Raw genomic sequence first — 21,064 nt, 5'->3', positions numbered from 1 at the left:
CTAATGGTACAACCTTAACCCACTTCACTTGTCTCTCTCCCCCATCCCCTTTTGAATTCCAGTCAAAGTTAGCTAGTAAGCCTGCGTTTCCTGCCTTCCCTCTTAATTTCCTTGCTTGTGTAGCTTTAAACTAAACTCTTAAGGCTCCTTTAAGGTAGCTTTCTTGGGTTAATTTAATTATAAATTATCAGGGTTTAATGTTTATCTTGCAATCCTCTTAAAATTCCTTTTTCTTAGTGTCACTTTCTTAATGCTCATGCTTTGATTTTACATCTTTTATAAAGAATGTTGTGATAAGATGCTGACAATCACAATCACTATGAGAAAACAAAGTGTGGAAAATCCCATAATTTCGTAATGTCAACTGGATTGTAAATGTATCTGTGCTGCTATTGACAGTGCTGCCCCCACACTCCGTAAACTAACATTACACACGTTTTTGAAGTTTGAGGAAGCCTCTGAGATTGATCTTCTGTTTCTCCGACAGGCAGTTTTTATTACAACAAGGAAGCTGGCAGTCAGATTTTTTTTCAGTCTTTTTCCATGAGGTACTTTTAGGGGTCATACTAAAGATAGAACACACAGATTTTATTTCTGAGGCATCTATCGTTTATAGGAACGTCTATATCTGAAACCCAAGTTAGCAGGGTATATTTGTTCTTGAAATAACTCAAGATTCTAAGCTGCTCTTAAATATCAAGGCTGCAGCCTCTATGCTAAAATACTCATAGAATGAACATTGTTGAAAGGACTCTGATCAGGACACAAAGGCAGAGATGTTACAGGCTGCTGGTTTCCTAAGTTGGGATGCACTAGTCAATTGTTACTGCAGCTAAACTGGATATTAGCACAGTTCAGGCGACTTACTGCATATTCATAACTTATTGCATCTGAGCTGTACTGATATCCAGTTTAGCTGCACATCTAGTAATGTGCAATTGATGTTTATTATACTGCTTTCAGGCTAATTTCATTACATATTTTCCTAGCATTTGGTAAATAAAAAGAAAACCTTCTCAGTAGCTCTCTAACCTGCAACTCCAGTGGTCCTCTGCTCACTCAGTTTACTCTTTTCAGCTTGCCATTAAAAGCCACAAGCAAAGGTGAATGCTTCTGTAATTAGCTTTTATTTCAGAGAGTCAGATGTACAAGTCAAAATCCTGTGAATGCATCTACCTTAGTATACAAGCCCTGAGCCAGTTCTTCTGTCAGGACCAAGGAGTTGATTGGGTAAAACACTAAGATCTACTGTACACAGCAATTAGCACTCCTGGTCCCAAATAGCCATTATAGCCTCACCACCTGCATGGGTCACCAGCATTCTCTAAACCAGGGGTAGGCAACCTATGACATGCGTGCCACAGGCGGCACATGAGCTGATTTTCAGTGGCACTCACAATGCCCGGGTCCTGGCCACTGGTTCGGGGGCTCTGCATTTTAATTTAATTGTAAATGAAGCTTCTTAAACATTTAAAAAACTTTATTTACTTTGCATACAACACTAGTTTAGTTATATATTATAGACTTATAGAAAGAAACCTTCTAAAAACGTTAAAATGTATTACTGGCATGCAAAACCTTAAATTAGAGTGAATAAATAAAGACTCGGTACACCACTTCTGAAAGGTTGCCGACCCCTGCTCTAAACACAGCTGAAAAGGAAGGCAACAGGCTGGAGTCACCAATGGAAAAAGACCCTTTCTAATCTGACTAGCTGGCAAAAGGACTCTAATGAATCTATGCTTCAGAAGTGAAGAGGCCAATAATCCTTCTCAAAGATTATGGCATCTTCCAAACACAATTAAAGGAACTTTCTCAGTCGCAAGTCACCTACAAAACTTGGAATGATTCCTCTTTGCCACAGATGGCACTTGATATCAGCAACTTTGACTACCGCCCACCTCTAACCTTGCTTCCTAGGCAAGGTTACCAAGCAATTGGTAGTGAATAGTCACCAGCAACATTTCCTGACATTCTAGAACCTACTGAATATGGCTGCAGACCAGATCGAGGCACAGAAATGATACTAGCTGCAGTGATCCCTTCCAGAGGCTGGACAGAAATGAAATTACTATACAGATGTTTTTAGATTCTTCACCCGCCTATGATACCACCAGTTAAGAGGTACTGCGGATCCCTCCTTTATGTCCTAACTAGATGTTACAGAACTGTGAGGAAATGGTTACACTCATTCCTTTCTAATGTCTCTGTCATATTAGGCAGCTGTTTCTCTGTGCATAAGAAGACTTGGGGAGGAGTTCTGCAAAGCGCAATCCTCTCACTGCTCTGACTTAATCTCCATATACAAATGGGTGATAATGCCAGCAATATGCTGATGACACACAGCTCTGTCCTTTTCATCAAGCCCAGACAGCATGGACTCGCAGCTGTTGCAATGCATGAGCTTGGATGAAAAACAGCTGGCCCCCTGCCCTCTCTCCGGGCTAACAAACCCCTCCCCTAGAAGGGGTACTGCCTCAGGATCTCCACATGTTTCAACCACAATCCCAAACCATGTTAAAACCTGTAAGCTTTTGCATGCTTCAAGAGCTCAGTTATCCACTACAAAACAAATCAGTGTTATAACTGGGTTGGGAGATACCCATGTTTTATCTGTCCCCTGACTTGGTTATAACTGTAGAATAGACTGACCCTTATAAAACAAGGAAATAAAAGACTGAGTCCTGACCTTATTCTTGGTTTTTCTGTTTTGCTGCATGATGTCATTACACAAAAGCCCATAAATGCTGCTTTGGTGAGCAGAACTTTGTGCAAGTGTATAGATTTATGTGTATCTGCAGGATGCCCTGGAGGATTAACTAAGGTGGTTTTCCTCTGTTTGAATCCTGCCTAGACCTGCAGTGCTTGAAAGATACCAAGGACACACCTAGCACTTCCTAGTGGCCCTGTGAAACTGTTTCTGGTCAAGAACCTAAAAATATAGTTGCATCCTATCCATGGGGCTGAGCTAATCTTGTAGGCTTTAGCATGGTTCCAGACATGGCTCAAATGTTGTCTGCACTACAAATGGAACCATGCTGTAACACGATCAGGGAACAACAGGGTTAATTATGTCAATTGGCCCTTAGACATGGGCCATTCCAAAGATAGCTGCTGAATGCCAGGCTTTGTGACTCAGTACCACTCCCTTACCACGTGTTAATACAGTTACGTAGATAGTAGCAGCAATTAAAGGAACCATAACCCCATCCTCCTTGACAATGTGAAGAGATTGAGAAACAAAATTCCAAATATGAATAAGTAGAAAAAAGTCTCCTGCCAGCCTAGGTAGAAAATTCCACTCTGAAGAACAGGTAAACAAACAGCTCCTTCCCAAAATGGGGGGCAGAAGAAGTTTTTTAAAAGTGCCTTTCCTGGTGCTGAGGATATTTTAGGACTTATCAAAATACACAGTTGCATCAGTTTAACTAAAATTATGATTTAAAATCAATAAAATTAACTGGTGCAAAAGGCTGTGGATGCTCTTCAACTGATCTGGCTAAAGTCTGTTAGGAACAGAAACAAGCCAGTCTTAAACCAAAATATATGTTCACAGATGACTTTGTGCTGGCTCAGCTCAATAGTTAACTGATTTTGGTGCAACTTCTGCGTGGTAGACAAATCTTTAGAATACTCTGCTTAATAAAGCTAATATTTAAATTATCCCAGTTAAGCTTTGAAATTAACACTTCACTGACAAGTGTGTGTTTCAGGGGGTGATGTGGTATAGTCCGCACATCTTTTGCTATCTGACTGCTGTTTTCTCAGGTTAGTAGGATTGCAGGTTAGTAGGATTGCAATGATGTACAGTGTATTCTGCTGGCATCTTTGGCTTTTTCTTCACCGCAGAGTTCACTTGAGCTTCCATCACAAGAACCTCTCACATGAGTAGGGTGGTGCTTTACACCCGAACTAGCTCGCCTGTCCTGGGCCATAGGCTTACGTTTGAGTGCAACTTGTACTCAGGCCAGTAACCCACCCATTTTGCAGTGGGGATACAGGCTAATAGTCCTCCAGTGCCTTCCCACAATACCCCCCATGTGCCCCAAAGGACAAATTCCCCCAGAATTCACTGGGAAAGAATTATAGAGTGTCTCATCTTACTGCAGTGCTAAGAACTATGGGATAAGATCCCAGAAGTCCTAGCACCTCACATGGATGGGTGCAGCACCAATATGGCTGCACTCGAGTATCACTCTGTAGTGTGGCCGCTCACACCCACGCTAGGCCAACCTAGATGCTAGTGGTCACGAGCCAATCACCTGAGTTAACTTTGCAGCAAAGCCCTACCCTCACTGGTGGGAAAAGGAAAACATGCAATTGCTTTTTTAAAAATAACAACTAAGAATTTGCAGACAGCAGCAAGAAATTATGAAGTGCTTTCCCACTGCATTTGGGAACATTTTATTACTTCTTGCTGTCATCTGCAAAAAGATCTCCCCTCTTCCTGGTTTGACCCCACCACTGTCTTTTATCCTGAATAACTCATGAGAGGCTTACCTCCTTGGTGTATCTTGAGTAATTAAAGTAGTTGAGTTTAAGTCAAAATTAGGTAACCCTTGATCTAAACTAAACCATTCTTCCTAATCAAGAGAAACCCCCGATCTCCTTACTGATGAAAACCAACAGCATATAACACTTAAGGGGACACTATTGATTTTAAGACTCTATGTCTGTCTGAAAATCTTGCCCAGTTTAGGACCACTGATCTTGTACTTGTGTCAGATTTGATGGCATAATATAGCTCGTCATAAGAAGTAACACCTAAAATCTCAAACTGAAAGACATTGGAAGAAAACGTTTTTCTCTTGCAGTTCACTTTGTGCATTTGAAAGCACTTTGATTTTACAGTGAAACTACATGTCCAGTCAGTCACTTTCCCCCAGTCTGCGTGTCTCTTTTGCAGCAATAGGGAGTAAACATTTAAAAAAAATAGGAAAAATGTTGCAAAACCACAAAACCCAGAAAAAATGGGCAAAAAATGCATTTTGTAAAATTGACTAGATGTCATTATTGCCAACCTGAAGCATTCAAAAATCATGAAATTTGCAGAAAAACACCAAATGTAGCAAGATTCAGGATACAATAAAAAAAAATGAGTTTTTCCTGTATTTGTCAGTTATTTTTCTTTTCTCTTTATCACTTTTATGATTAAACAAGGAATAAATACATCTGTGCCCTCTGTGAAATGGAATACCTTTTGGATGTTGTGAGGCTTAATTTTGGTGAGGTGATGTGCCTATGGGACAGAGCTGTAAATAACAATAAAATGCTTAGTCCTTACTCATTCAAAGCACTGTGCAAGCTCCCCATACATGCAATCCAGGTCACCTAATTTCCAGTCATGTGCATTATCAGCTTAGACCACGCTCTCTCGTGCCGTACGCCTTGATACCATGAAGTTTTGGTACCTGTTACAATTTGATTTATACTCCGTCACATACATGCTGCTGGCTTAAATGTGTTTGTGGCAAACGATAACATGTAATCATAGTAAACAAAACAGATTAAGTACATCAATGATCACAGATATGGGTTTATATGAGGAAAGCTATAAAAAATGACAGACTTTTCAACTGTGATTCAGAAACTCAAGTCTCATTGAAAAATCAATGGAATTTTTGTTCCTAAGTCAACTGGGTTCTTTTGAAAATCCCAACCACAATATCTGTGCTTGCATGGATTGGGCCAAATTCTTCTCTGTTACACTGGCATAAATCAGAAGTAACAAATAATTAGATATTCCAGATTCACACGATGTAACTGATAACAGTTTGGTCCAGTGCTTAGCCTGTTCATGCTGTCCTAGTTATGAGGACACAATCAATGTAGTTTTTTTTTTAAATAAAAATTATACACTGGTCCCATGTGCAAGATTTAACCTCCCAGAATCCAAGGATGTGGTAGATTGTGTGTGTGTTTTTCCCCCTCCAGCCATATACAATCCTGGCCAAATATGCTGCGGATTTAACCCAGTATATGATCCTTGCTTGGGAAAACTCCCATTGATGTTGGGGGTTTTGGCCCAGGCCCTCCAAGATATTTAAGTGCCTAACTCACATTGATTTCAATGCAGTGTAGTTGAGTGTCAGTCCCAGGATAGTAGAGAGACAAGGTGGGTGAGGTATTGGACCAACTTCTGTTGGCGAGAGAGACAAGCTTTCGAGCCACACAGAGCTCTACTTCAGGTACTCTTCTCACCAACAGAAGTTGGTCCAATAAAAGATAATAACTCACCCACCTTGCCCATTGATTTCAATGGAAGTTAGGCACCTAAATACCTTTGAGGATCTCAGCCTCTGTGCTTCACTGTTTTCCATTTTTGGCATGAGACTTAAAACTAAGATCTTGAATACATGTGATGATTAACTTTCTACATGATTCATAACACATCTGTGACAGAGATGGAGCTGATATGTAATATTATGAAGACTGAGATGTGACCATTTTATGACACCATGTGACCTGATTAGCAAGGGGAAGTTATGGTATATCAGGATTATTAGAATTTCCTATATTACTGTATTGATCTAACTGAATAGGGGGCTGTGGGAAGAGGAAACAGAGAGGCAACACAACAGATGTAGATAAGGACTCCCCGATGCACACTTGGAAGATAATCAGTCTAGTTTCAATGTCTCCTTATTTTACCAAAGCTAGGAAGCTAGCCATCAAAGAACTTTAAAGAGTTAAAAAGCCTTTCTTAAGGAGAAGGGGAGTCACTTGTCAGAAGCTGTCTAGCGAGACAGGCTCTCTGTGAGAAGAGACAGAGAGAGAAATGTACTCTGTGGAGGGAGTGTAAAGAAGCAGGCCTCCCAGATCCAGGGCATGGTAAACCTTAGGGAAAAGCTAGCTATGCATACAATCTGTTGTATTGTTTTAAAGACATATTTTCTCTGAAATGCTGTTGTTCTAAAGAAATACTTTGCTTTAAGGAAGTATTTGGCCACTGATTACCACAGTCATTGTAACAAAGAGAATAGCAGAATCTGGACATAAGTCAGAGCTGCTGAAGTAATCACACAGGGGACTGCAGACCAAGCCTGGTCTGAGAATGAGAGAATCATATGATTCAACCCCGAAAAACAGGTGATTGTTCGAGGATGGAGTGCTAGAGGGGGTGTACTGTAAAGACCAGGAGGGGTCAGATGTGCAGTTCACTAGGTCACTGTGATAATCTGTATCGCCTCTAGATTTCTTTTCTCAATACTTCTTACTGTTGCTATCTATGGTGCAGCTTCAAAGGAAGTAACAGTGAATATAGTATTGACTAACCAATGGTGCTGACAAGCCAATGGTGTTCTAACTCTGCTCAGAGCAGGTCTAGATCAGTAGTTCTCAATCTTTCCAAGCTACTTTCAGGAGTCTGATTTGTCTTGCATATCCCAAGTTTCATCTCGCTCAAAAACTACTCGCTTACAAAATCAGCCACAGCACACTATTACTGAAAAATTGCTGACTTTCTCATTATTACCATATAATTAAAAAATGAATCATTAGAATATAAATACTGTACTTATATTTCTGTCCATAGTATATAGAGCAGTATAAACAAGTCATTGTCTGTAAAAAAAATTTAGTTTGTACTGACTTTGCTAGTGCTTTTTATGTAGCCTGTTGTAAAATGAGGCAAAGATGAGTTGATGTACCATGTGGAAGACCTCTGTATACCCCTGGTTGAGAACCACTGGTCTAGAAGACCACAGTGGTTAAAATGCTGTGGCCTGTCTACATTAGCACTTCCACTGTAGTGTATACAAAGCCACAGTACTTACTCCCTTGGATCCTAGTTCAGCAAGGTAGTTAAGCATGTGCTTAGTTATCATTGACTTCAGCAGGACTTTAAACTTTAACATAAATAGAGATGGATTTAAGCATGTGTTGAAGTGTTCTGAGGAAGTGGGGCCATACCTGTACTCAGCTTTGAAATATCAGCATTTCAGGGCAAGATTCCAAGGCACGGGGAAAAAAATAAGGGTGTTGATCCAGAGCTTTGGTCATACAGGGTAGTGACATACATGCAGAATATCTTACATCTTCCACTCCAGAGGTGACTGCATATTCATAAATGATCTGGAAAAATGAGTGAACAGTGAGGTGGCAAAGTTTGCAAGTGACAAAAAATTATTCGAGATAGTTAAGTCCAAAGCTGACTGAGAAAAGTTACTGAGAGATCTCACTAAATTGGGTGATTGGGTAACAAAATTACAGATGAAATTTAGTGTTGATAAATGCAAAGTAATGTACACTGGAAAACATAATTCCAACTATACATACAAAATGATGGGGTCTAAATTAGTTGTTACCTTTCAAGAAAGAGATCTTGAAGTCATTGTGGCTAGTTCTCTGAAAACATCCACTCAATGTGCACCAGCACTGCGGCAGTCAAAAAAGCTAACAAAATGTTAGGAACTATTAGGAAAGGAATACATAATATGACAGAAAATAGCATAACGCCACTATATAAATTCATAGTACACCCACACCTTGAATAGCATGCAGTTCTGGTTGCCCTATCTCAAAAAAGATATATTAGAATTGGAAAAAGTAGAGAAGGGCAACAAAAATTATTAGGGGAATGGAACAGCTTCCATATGAGGAGAGATTAAAAAGACTTTGAATGTTCAGTTTAGAAAAGAGACAACTAAGGGGATTATGACAGAGGTCTATAAAATCATGAATGGTGTGGAGAAAGTGAATAGGGATATGTTATTTATTGCTATACATAACACAAAAACCAGAGGTCACTCAATGAATAATAGGCAGCAGGTTTAAAACAAACATAAGGAAGTACTTCTTCACACAACATACAGTCAAACTCTGGAACTTGTGCATGAGGACGTTGTAAACGCCAAAAGTATGACTGGGTTCAAACAAGAATCAGATAAATTAATGGAAGATAGATCCATCAATGGCTATTAGCCAAGATGGCCAGAGACACAACCCCAAGCTCTGGGTTGTCCTTAAACCTCTGACTGCCAGAAGCTGGGACTGGACGACAGCAGTAAATCACTTCTTAATTGCCTTGTTCTATTCATTCCCCCGAAGCATCTGGCACCATTGGTCTGACCCAGCAGTTTTATATTCTTATGCATTTGAGAAGTGTACAATAATTCCTTATACTTCCAATATGTTAACTATTCTGCAATCCTTCTAGATAAAAGGTGCTATAGTAGAGAAAACATTAGATTTTCAACTGTATTTCTGCATTTTCTTCTGTGGTTGGGTTTATGTTCTGTAAATTATATTTTAGTGTATTCTATCACAAAATAACATATGGTATACTCACCACAAATAAAAACTAGTAATGGAATCTAACGGAACATCTCCACCTTTACAACTTTTCATGAATCTTTCATAGCTAAACAAAAATTCTAAAATATTCTCTATCTTGGAGTTACCATCAAGCCATTAACAATAAATAACCCATGTAACTGGAATTAACACAGTTGGCTATTTCTACTGGTTACAGTCTTTTACAACCAGAGACAAACATCAATACCAAGAACTGCTTTGTAGTTTTTACGATACAGCATATATTCCAACCATTTATATAAACCATCACATAAATGCCCATATTTCCAAATCAAAATATAAATTTCAGACCTTAAACTGAGTTTATACTACATTTGCAGATGCTGCTAAGCACTGCATATAACAATGACATCATTGTTTCTGGAGTTTCTAACATACATGAAAAGGGAAAAATCAGAAGCAGAGTTTTAAAAGGAATATATCAAACAAAATAAATGCATAAACACAATATATGAAGCGTTGGGGTGCTATAAAGATTTTATTGTTACTTGTTTGGGAAGAGCCACATACCTCACTGTGGCTCTGCAACTAGTGAGTAATGCAGTCATCTCAAAATCCAGCAGATGTATTGGTAATACTGTTCAGACTAAGTTCTTGTATCTCATTTTCTCCTAACCCCTTATAAATAAGACCCAGCTTTTTGCAGGAGGTAACCTACATTTCATTTCTTTACACTTCACATAAATGCGGTGACTATATTCGGTGGAGGAAGAGAACTAGTGACTCTTTGAAATTTAGTCACAACATAGTTAAATTAAATGATCAGTGGAAATACATGAAAATGGTAAAGCATAGAAATAATTACTGAAAATAAAACATTTAGGAGATGTAGATCTGGTAGACTTGAGGCATTTTCTCGTATTCTGGACTCTGCATAAAGAATAACCTATTCCTAGGTTGGGTACTTACATGATTCCTATCACATTAGTATCTACATGTCTTATAATCTTTAATCTATTTATCCACACAACACCCCCTGAGTTGAGGAAGTACTGTCATCCCCATTTTACAGATGGGAAACTGAGTCACAGATACCAGCTGACCTGCATGAGGTCATCCAGGAAGTTTGTGGTACAGGAGGGAATTAAACCTGGGTCTCCCAAGCAAACACCCTAACCACTGGACCATGCTTCTTCTGGGATGGGAAGGAACTCCAAAGGTTTCAAGTAGTTTATTGTATTTACTTAGACCCTGCTTTAGTAAGGTGTTTAAGCATTTGCCCAGCTATAAACACAATCCTACTTTAGTCACTGAAGATTATTTGCTTATTGAGGAGTTTCCTGCATCTTCCTCTCGAGCATCTAGTGCTGCCCATTGTCATATACAGAATTTTGCACTAGGTGGGCCATGTGTTTGATCCAACATAGCAATTCCTACGTTCCTTAACCATGCTGGGAACTATTATGTTGTAACTGGATTCCCTGGCAGCGTTAATTTTGAGAAGTCTTTGCTGATAACTCTGCAAAAGCATTCTCTTCAGAAATCTCTCTCTGTTGATATCTCATCCACTGACTTTGTTTTTAGGCCGACCACCTGTTCTCTTATTTTTAAAATGACACAGCTCACACATGAAAACATATTTTTTCCCCTATAAAGTTTACCACACATGCTTGCTCTTTCCTTCCCTCCGACAGCCATCATAAGCCTCATTGTGACACCAGAATAAAGTCTGCGGCACCCAGTTGTGTGTAGGGTGACCAGATGTCCCGATTTTATAGGGACAGTCCAGATATTTGGGGCGTTTTCTTATATAGACACTAATTATCCCCAATCCCCGTCTCAATTTTTCACATTTGCCATCTTGTGTGCATCAGAACAAGAGGCATACAGTGTCCCCTGGGGAACGAGCAGATATTTTTGCAAAGCATTACTCTGTATTCATGCAAATACTCTCAGTGCTAATAATTTTGCAGGGGTGCTGGGAGCCATTGAACCAAACTTTAATCCCTGTATATGATGGAATCCCCTTTAACCAGGGCACCCCCATTCCAGCAGCACCTGTGTAATTTTGTTTCAAACAGGGAGGAGAAATAAGAAACTCAGCTGTGTCAAACCTCTCTCATTGCAGGTGATTGTCAAGGCTTCGTGCAAAGGTTCTCCCTGAAGGGATGGTTGCATTGCATTGTGTTTCCACGACACCTTTACGGCCTTCCCCAATTTTTCCCTCCTGGCTTTGACATCTCCCTTATTTAAATGGCCATAGCTTAGCAGTTCTGCAGCTTGGCAACCTGGGGTTGGGGGTGGGGGCAAAGGGGACCGTTCTGCTGCTCTCTGAGGAGAACTGTAAAAGTCTGGGAGCGTGCAGAGCTCCCCAAGCGGACCCAGCTGCTGTGTGTAGGAAGCGGAAAAGGGGAGGGGGAAAAAGGCTGCGGGCGGGTGCTTGCAACCTCAGAGCTGAAAGGGCTGCGGGGCTTTGCCGTCTCTCTCGCTCTGTCTCTCTCTGCTGCTGTCGGCGCGAGGCGGCCGCCGAGAGCGGAGCTGAGCGAGCGGCGCCGGCGCTGTGCATGCTGGGCTCCGATCATGGTGGGCTCGCGCTAGAGGCAGGAAGGGCTCGAGCCAGTCCCCCCCGCCCCTGGCAGCCGCGCGCCTCCCGATCGGCGAGTCCTGGGGAGAGAAGACACCGACCGGGAAGGGGGCTGGTACCCGCCGGGCGCTCGCTCTGTCCCGCGCCGCAGCGCCCCGGGACCGCTCGCCGGAGGAGGAAGGGGGGTTGCCCCGGGTGCCAGCCGCTGTGGGGGGACGGGAGCGGACCGGACCGGACCCTGCCCCCCGCCGCTGCCCCCCGCGTGCCCAGCCCCGGGAGATGGTGACACATGAGGCGCGCTGGCAGGAGCATGGTTGAAAGGACCAGCAAGTTCTTGCTGATCGTGGCCGGCTCGGTGTGCTTCATGCTCATCCTGTACCAGTACGTGGGGCCGGGGCTGAGCCTGGGGGCGCCCAGCGGCCGCGCCCCGGCCGAGGAGCTGGACCTTTTCCCCACGCCGGACCCGCACTATGTCAAGAAGTACTACTTCCCCGTGCGGGCGCTGGAGCGGGCGCTCGCCTTCGACATGAAGGGCGAGGACGTGATCGTCTTCCTGCACATCCAGAAGACGGGCGGCACCACCTTCGGCCGCCACCTGGTGCAGAACGTGCGGCTCGAGGTGCCCTGCGACTGCCGGCCCGGGCAGAAGAAGTGCACCTGCTACCGGCCCAACCGCCGGGAGACCTGGCTCTTCTCGCGCTTCTCCACCGGCTGGAGCTGCGGGCTGCACGCCGACTGGACCGAGCTCACCAGCTGCGTGCCCGGCGTGCTGGACAAGAGGGAGAGCGCCGCGCTCAAAGCCCCCAGGTGAGCGGCACCCCTAGCCCACCCCGCGGGCATGCCTGGCATCTCCAGCAAGGGAAACAACCCACCCGCACCCTCATGGTGTTCACTGCACTCCCCTGCACCCCCAGCCCGGGAACGCTCCTCTGCACACTCACAGTGAGCAGTGTATTCCCCTCTGCACCCCCAGCCTAGCCTGGGGGCATGCCTTGCACCCCCAGCATGAGAACTGCTCTCAGCACCCTTGCGGTGTAGGGTGTACTCTGCACCCCTAGCCATGCTTGCAGGCATGCACTACGCTCCCCTGCTGCCTTGGCCCGGGAACTCCCCTCTGCACCCTCACAGCCTGCATTGTATTCCTTTCTGCATCCCCAGCCCAGCCTGCAGCATGCTCTGCACCCCCAGCATGAGAATGCCCCCTGCACCCTCACCACGTGCACTGCATCCCCCTGGGCATCCCCTACACCGCCAGCCTGGGAACCCCCTCTGCACACCCATGGCTTGCACTGTACTCCTCTCTGCACCCCCAGCCCACAGCATGCTTTGCACTCCTTTACACCCTCAGCACCACCTTTTAATTTCCACAGCATGCACTGCGTCCCCTCTTCAGTTTCACAACATGCACTGCACCCCATCATCTCTCTCTTCATTCCCCCTGCACTTCTCTGCACCGTGAGCTTGGGCACCTCATCTGTGCCCTCACGGTGTGCACTGCACCCCCAGTCAAAGTACTCCCTTTGCATGCACTGGACTCCTCTCTATCCCCAGCCTGGGCACCCCTCACTGCGCCTCCATCTGCACGCTCACTCAGGGCACTGTACTCTGCACCACCAGCCCAGGCACCTCCTTTGCACCTCTACAATGTGTGTTGCACCCGCAGCCCAGGCACCCTTTTTCATGCGCTGCACCCCTCTCTCTACTCTCAGCTCAGGCACCCCCTTCTGTACCTCCACAGCATACACTGCACTTCTCTAGGCACCCCCAGCCCATGGCATGCACTGCACGGCTCTCAGCTCCTCCAGCCTGCTTCTCTGCATACACTATAATCTCGCCTGGCCACCCACTTCTGCATTCCACAGCATACACTACACTCTCCACCCAGACATCCCCTCTGCCACCCCCATGGCGTGCGCTGCATCTTCTCTCTGCACCCCAAGCTCGGACCACCTGCCCTCTGTACCCCCACAGCATGCATCCGTCTGCATTCCCTGCCCTTGCCACAACATACACTGCACCTGTCCTCTGCATCCCTAGCCCAGGCACCCCCTCTGTCCACACCATTATAGGCATTGCACTTCTTTTTCTGCACTCTAGTTCACCCCATTGCATTCACCAAACCTCCCCGCCACACCCCCACATCCCATCTTGTGCGCCCTCCTCTCCTCAGCCGAGCCTTATCCTTGCTCGTGTAATCTATATGCCTATCCTACTCTGTGGATCCCTAATCCTCCTGTACCCCAGCTAAACCTGTACACCCTCAATTGCAAGCAAGAGAGACCCAAGACAACCAATCCCCTGCACACTTAACCCTCCCGCATGTATGTGCACAATCACCTCCATATTTCACTTTGCGTACCCCATTCAGCCCTACACCCACTCTATATTCCCCCCCTTCAGTTCCTATCCTTTTCTGTGCACAGTAAGTGGTGCTTCAAAAACCTTAGCTGAAAACTGTACCTTTCCCCTGCAAACCTCAACCTACATCCCCTTTATCTCTCTGTCTTCCACTTGGGCAAGAGAGAGAGCATCATTCCAAAGTCCTAGGCGAAACAACTCTCTCAAAATTTCATCCTTACACATGCCCAGTCCGACCCCCTGCCCCTTTCACACAGACACCAAATCCCACTGCATTCCTATCGTCTTGCATCCTATCCTTCCTTCCACTACCCCAATCTTAACTTGCTCTCAAACTAATAATTTACAATAATCTATGTAAATTTAAATTGGTTTGTTTAAAAGCATCTCCAATTGTTCTTATTCCTGCTGCCCAAATTTAATATATTTTTGTGTCTTTGAGCCCAAGAGGTCTGGTAGGGATCAGCTAAAAAACTATCATTGGAAATACCATGCACAATCTCTTTAGTGAATGTAAATCACTGTTGTTGTTATTACTATCCCTTGTATCAATTTTTTCCCTAAGTTTCATTCTCAGAGCTGTGCAGCATTTTATGCAATCATTTGTTAATGCCATGTGCTGTATATATATCGTTAATAGCGTACGTAATAATCCATTTAGTGAATGGCAGCCTTAGAGCAAGTCTGTGTTTTAGCATCGCTGTTCTTTCTTCATTAAACCATTTTAGTTGGTCTTGTCCTAGGAGCAGTATGCAGTTTTTAGTGTATTAGTTATTAGTATTCTTTATTGCTTCTATTGTGATTACTGCTCTTTTCGTGCGTTTCAGTGTTAGTCATCCTAATACTATACTTGAGTCACTGTCATGCTGGCTGATCCGGGAGCAGCAAACCAGGCTTTCCTTGTGATCTGTTATTTTTAAGGCGCTTGTAAACATTTATAAACCAAATGCCCTTCACTAAGCCACATCAGCAACAGGACAGGTGAAGTACTGCAATGAAAACTGCTCAAAGTTCAAATCTGGTAAAAACCCAGTCTGTGAATCTTGGCACCCAGCTAGCAAATTGTTAACCTGCCATAAAGACAGATTTTTGGATAGATCCAGACACCCATGTGTTCAGGATCCTCAGTTGTACTTAAACCTACTCTACCTTCAGTATTTAACCCTACCCTCCTTGCTTTTTTATACAGTTAGTACAGAATGGCATAATGTTGTTGTAATGAAGCTCCAGATTGTGAACATATAGTGAGGGTCCTGTTGCATGGTTGCTCAGTTGCCGTTAACCTTAAAGGCTTAATAATTAGTTCTTTCTGAAGATGTTCCACTTTGAGGAATGGATTCTGTGTGTATTTTTGTAGGGATTTCAGAGCCAGCTACAAAGTATTGCACCTTTTCAGTAATTTTTAAATGAGGTTATTTTCTCTCTAATATTTTGTTTTTTGGGGGATTTAAGGCATTTGACACTTTTTTTAAACTATTTGTGCTCAAAATATATTGAAAAAATAATCTAGGCGCCCAGTGCATCCAGGAGCATATTTATCATGAAACATACCATGTGGTGGCATGGGACCCCCAATGACTGGGGGGGCCCCCAAATGCAGGACAAATCTCATCTGACAACCTGCCCCTGAGTCCCAGCCGTCAGCACAAGAGTGCTCAGGCAAGAAGGCTGCCTGCATGCCGTGACGGGTGGCCCCATGCTGCTCCTGGAAGTGACCGGCTCCTGGCATGTCTCTGCATGCCTTTGGTGAGGGGGGAGAGGCTCTGTGTGCAGCCCCCTCCCTGGGCAGTGCACAGAGACCCAATGCCCACTTTCCCTCAAGGGGTGCACAGAGACGTGCAAGCTGCAGGGCTAAGGCAGCTCCCTGCCCGCTCTGCCTGCCTCCCGCCCTACCTCTGTGCCTCCTGGGGGTGTGTGTTTCTCAGCACGCTACCCCTGCCATGAGTGCTGACTCCATAGCTCCCATTGGCTGGAAACTGTGGCCAATAGGAGCTGTGGGGGCGGCGCCTGCAGTCAGCAGTTTGCGGAGACCTCTAGTCCCCCTGCCTAGGAGCTGCTGCCAGGGGTGTGTGCGCTGATTGCTTTGGGAGCTGTGCTGCCCGAGGTAAACACTGCCTACACACACACACACAGCCCTCACCCCCTCCCACACCCCAATCCCCTTCCCCAGCCCAGAGCCCACACCCACCACCCAAACTCCCTCTCAGAGCCCACACCCCTGCCCCAGCCCAGAGCCCACACCCACCACCCAAACTCCCTCCCAGAGCCTCACCCCCACACATCCTCCCACATCCCTGCCCCAGTTCAGAGCCCACAGCCAGTGCCCAACCCACTGCCTCAGCCCAGAACCCACGCCCAGCACCCAAATTCCCTCCCAGAGCCTGACCCCACACCTCCTCCTGCACCCCAACCCCCAGCACGCCAATCAAAGTACCTCACTTTATTTTCATTTACTTCCCATTACTTAAAGGAGGAGGATAAATTAAAAAAGAATGAAAAATGTTGGGGGGGAGATAAGAGAGAATGTTCTTTTTCTTGGCTGGGTCCTGGGGGGGAGGGGTGGCCTGAAAATGAAGCTGCGAACAGGGTCCCACTAACTCTAAATCCGCCACTACGTGTATCCTAATATTAGGTTTGCTAATATTAGTGCTGTGGTCTTTCTTTCTGTTACCCCACAGATTAGGTTGCATTAGGACTTGATTTTCAGAAATGTGGAGGCCATGGTGTGGAGGTTTAGGTAATCTGATTATAGTAATCTTGGTTTGTTTACACACACTGTGCTTGGCCTTTCATTAATTTCGAACTGGGGATGATTTTGGTACAATAAACAGCTGCCAGTTGACTGTAATATTTTCCTAGCACAGTGCTCTATTGTAATGAAGTACAATTCATTGTGTTCATAAGGCATCTTCACAAAAAGATAACATTTCTCTGGCTTGTAATGAAATCAGGATTCATAAATGAGAGATGTTTGTTTAAAATCAGTGATGTAGTGAATTTCATTTGTTCAGATGGAAAAAGGATACCTTCCTGCATTATTTCCAGTACACTAGCAATCATATCACTTCATTTCCCCGCTCTGAATAATGCATCTTGGCCATCAAAACAGTGCTTGTTTTTTATGCGACCTGTGCATTTGAGAGAAGCTAGTGTTGAAATAGGATTTGACTACGAAATTCTCACTTGAACAAGCCCCAGACAGAATCATTTGGGTTTCCTTGAACCTAGTAAGACTTCAGAATTCTAAAGTTACTTTTACATTCTTCTTCAGTGGAGACATGAAATTCACCTTGCAGAAAATTTAGTTCCTTGCTTTATATTCAGTACGTACGGTGACAGGGCCATATTAATGCAGGGGTTTTAGGGGCTGCAGCCCAGGGCCCCAGGCTAAGGGCAGCCCCATGGGTGGGATGTGACCTGCAGCAAGTCTCCCTGCCGCGGGCCGGACACATGTTCCTGAGCCTCAGCGCTGCCGTGTGTCCCACCCTCACCCCCCCTCCTTCTGGAGTTGTGAGCGCCAGCATGCCAATGTGCCCCTGTGGCCCCTACGCAAGGGGCATTCAGGAAATCTCTGCACACTGCCCCCAGCATCAGCTCTGCAGCTCCCATTGGCTGGGTACATGCCAGCCACCTCAGGGAGCAGAGCAGCTCGGAGCCAGGGTTGGCATGGATCTTGCCTAGCCCTGGTACGCCGCCGACCAGGAGCCGCCCGAGGTAAGCGCCTCCCAGCTGGAGCCTGCACCTCACACCCCCTCCTGCACCCCAACCCCCTGTCCCATCCCTGTAGGGTGACCAGACAGCAAATGTGAAAAATCAGGACAGGGGATGGGGGGTAATAGGAACCTATGTAAGAAAAAGACCCCAAAATTGGGACTGTTTCTATAAAATCAGGACATCTGGTCACCCTGCATCTCTGTCTCTACCCCAAAACCCACCCCCCAAGCTGGAGCTGCACCCCCTCCTGCATCACAATTCCCATCCCTGAGCCCACTCCAAACCCCCACCGGCCCCACAAAAAGCTAGGAGCCCCGGGTCCACAGGTGAGTTAAACTGGCCCTGTACAGTGAAGTTTGACAGTGTTGCTCTTTCCAGCTATTGCATCAGCATTAGAAGAGTGGGAAAGCGATATTTGTTGCCCAAAACACAACAGCCATCATCTGATCAAAAATCTGGCTAACACTCTGCCTTCTAGTAGGTCTTGGAAAGCGAAGGTCATTCAGAAATGCCCATGTGTAGAAATCATGAGTTAAAAGCTTTTAACTTTGAAAGGAATGCAGCTTTATCACTGCATAGTGCCCTATTGCTCTGCAGTCCATAACCTAGGCACGGTACATACATTTACAGTGCTCTTGGCTCTTTTTAATGTTCTGCTCTGAGTTGGCCTTAATGATGGGGAGTGCTAGAATGTCCAAAGACTGCGCATTCCTGGGGTTTTGTTTTGTTTGGGTTTTTTGGATTGATACGGTTAACAAGAGACAGACATTTTTAGCTCTAGTGGGTCAATGTGCTTAAAGTTTATGCTATTTTGTTGTCTTTGAGTGGTGTTTACCATGTTTAGTATATAAAAGACACTTGTAAATTATTTTTGGGCAAGCATTTCTTGAAGTAAATGTTACGTTTTGTTCACATGCAATAAAAGGAATAGATTGTCGTCTTCTGTGCTTGTAACATTTGTAACTAAAGCGAACCATTGTGAACCAAAAGCATACATTATCTACAGTCTCTGCAGGATGATTCTGTTAGGTGATAGACTGCAAGTCTTTTGAGAACAGAACCCAGTTCTCTGTTTTTCACAGTTAGTACTTAATACATATTGATCAAGATTTTCAAAACTGGCTAGTGATTTTGGGTGCCCTATTTAAGACACCTTAAAGGGGCCTGATTTTCAGAAGGCATGAGCTCAGTGCTTTCTATAAATTTGAGTTTCTTTCATTTATCTCAAGTTAAGCATCTAAAATTGAGATGCCCAAAATCTTGAGTTGCAAAATATAATGGTGCGGAGATTTTAAAAAGCATCAGCTCAGTTCTTTAGTCTAATTGTCACTATTAATAGATTGTGCAAAGTAAGCCAGTCTGTCTTTGGCTTTCTCCACTTAGGGCTTGATCTGAATCAGTGGTTTTCAACCTGTGGTCCGTGGACCACTAGGGGGTCTACAGACTGTCTAAGATTTCCAAAGGGATCTGCACCTCCATTTGAAATTATTTTAGGGTCTGCAAATGGAAAAAAGGTTGAAAACCACTGATCTAAAGCCCTTGAAGTGAATGGAAAGATTCTTGGAGCAGCCCTTAATGCAGTGGTGCCCAAACTTTTCCTGTCACACCCCCCTTACCAGTAATGGAATTTGTCTGTGGCCCTTTCCTCCCCCTCCACCCCCCCATTACTGCATAGTTAGCTCAGCAGGGGAGCTGAGGGCAGAACTGGGGATGGGGCAGAGGCGGAGCTGGCCTGGGGATGGAGAGGGAATGAGGGCAGAGCAGGGGGCGGAGCTGTGTTGGGGCAGAGTGGAGCTGGGTGGCATTCCATCCTCACCTTGATTGGGGGCTGGCCTGTCTCCCGCCACCGCGTGCCCTGCCAGAAGTTCCTCCGTTCCCCCCCCCGGGAGGTGTGTCCCACAGTTTGGGGACCACTGACCTAATGGCACTGTGGTGTTTCACTCTACCTATTGTGCCTATCACCCTCTGTGAAGAGCTAGAAATTCTCAAGACCTTCTTATAGGGCACTTCACTTATGAGCCTGATGCCTCCCCCTTTTAATTGTGTTCTGTGGGAACAATAAGGACATAAATAAATTTAAACCAAGGGAGATCCATTCCCTTATTTTCCCCTCTTCTCTGCACTAAAAATCTTTATAGCTAGCCCTACTGGTTCATTCTTCTTTGTACCAAAACACGAGCATGTAAACTGGTTATTTTTCTGAAGATTTGTTGTTCACATGGAGATAGTTTATAAGGCATGTAGCAGCTTTAAATATCCTTTTGGCTCAAGCTGCTAGTTGCTTTAGGAAAGGCTGTGTATTTGGCAGAACACTGGCACTGTGTTGCTCTTCACCTCCATTTAATTTCTGTTTCAAACGCCGTGTAGATTGCTGCTTTTATTTTCTTTTTTAATGAGCCTCCTCAAGAGGCTACCTTAATCTTGGCTTTGTGTATGTGTTTATATGTGAATCTGTCACAGAAGTTTTCCTGCTGAGCTTTTAATCTACATTTCACACAATGCTCAAGAAATTGACAGGAACATTTTTTTTCTGATCACAAATACAAAAACAAAACAAAAAAAACCCCTCCCAACCCTCATCTGGATTTGAATTATTTATAAACAATAAAATACCATATATGAACATTAAAAATGCAAAATCCCAGATGTCTGTTGTAGGTTTTCAGTAACACCCACAGTTAAGCAAATCCGTTTGCCTGGATTCTAGAGTCTCTCTGGCAAGCTATTTACAATGTTTGTTTTGTGCAGGTTTTTATTTTATTTTAGTAAAAGAAACAATTAGCAGAGCCCAACAGTATTGAGGGTTTTTGCCAGTTTGATTTTTCTAAAGTGTGAACTTTCACAGTCTCGTATGGGATGTGTGTATTCAGAGATCTAAGGGCATTGTTCACAAGTCAGCTACACCAGTGTGGCTCTGGAGTAATTCTGCTGAAGGCAGTTGAATGGTAACAGGGTAAAACTATTGAAAGTGAGAGGAGAGAAAGGCCTTTGGAATGTGGAAAACTGAATTCCTTTTGCCCCCAGGTATGCTACAGCCAGTTGGCCAGATATGGAACCCCCTACACATTGCATCCAGTTGCCCTGATTTCTACAGCCAAGAGTAGAGAGATCACATCTCCTGTTTTGCCAGGGGCAGTCCCTTTTTAAAGCCTT

General features: G+C 44.5%; 1 protein-coding gene across 1 annotated transcript in view; it reads left to right on the top strand.

The window, feature by feature from the left end:
- HS6ST1 (heparan sulfate 6-O-sulfotransferase 1) overlaps positions 1–21,064 on the top strand; it is a 374,452-nt gene that overhangs the window by 77,728 nt on the left and 275,660 nt on the right. Inside the window, exon 2 of the mRNA XM_050964092.1 lies at positions 11,789–12,646. Coding sequence (XP_050820049.1) covers positions 12,129–12,646 — 518 coding nt within the window. The 5' untranslated portion in view covers positions 11,789–12,128. The remainder of the gene's footprint in view (positions 1–11,788; positions 12,647–21,064) is intronic.

This window comes from Gopherus flavomarginatus, chromosome 8, assembly GCF_025201925.1.
Source record: "Gopherus flavomarginatus isolate rGopFla2 chromosome 8, rGopFla2.mat.asm, whole genome shotgun sequence".
NCBI lineage: Eukaryota > Metazoa > Chordata > Testudines > Testudinidae > Gopherus > Gopherus flavomarginatus.
This window is presented reverse-complemented; position numbering and strand designations above follow the sequence as displayed.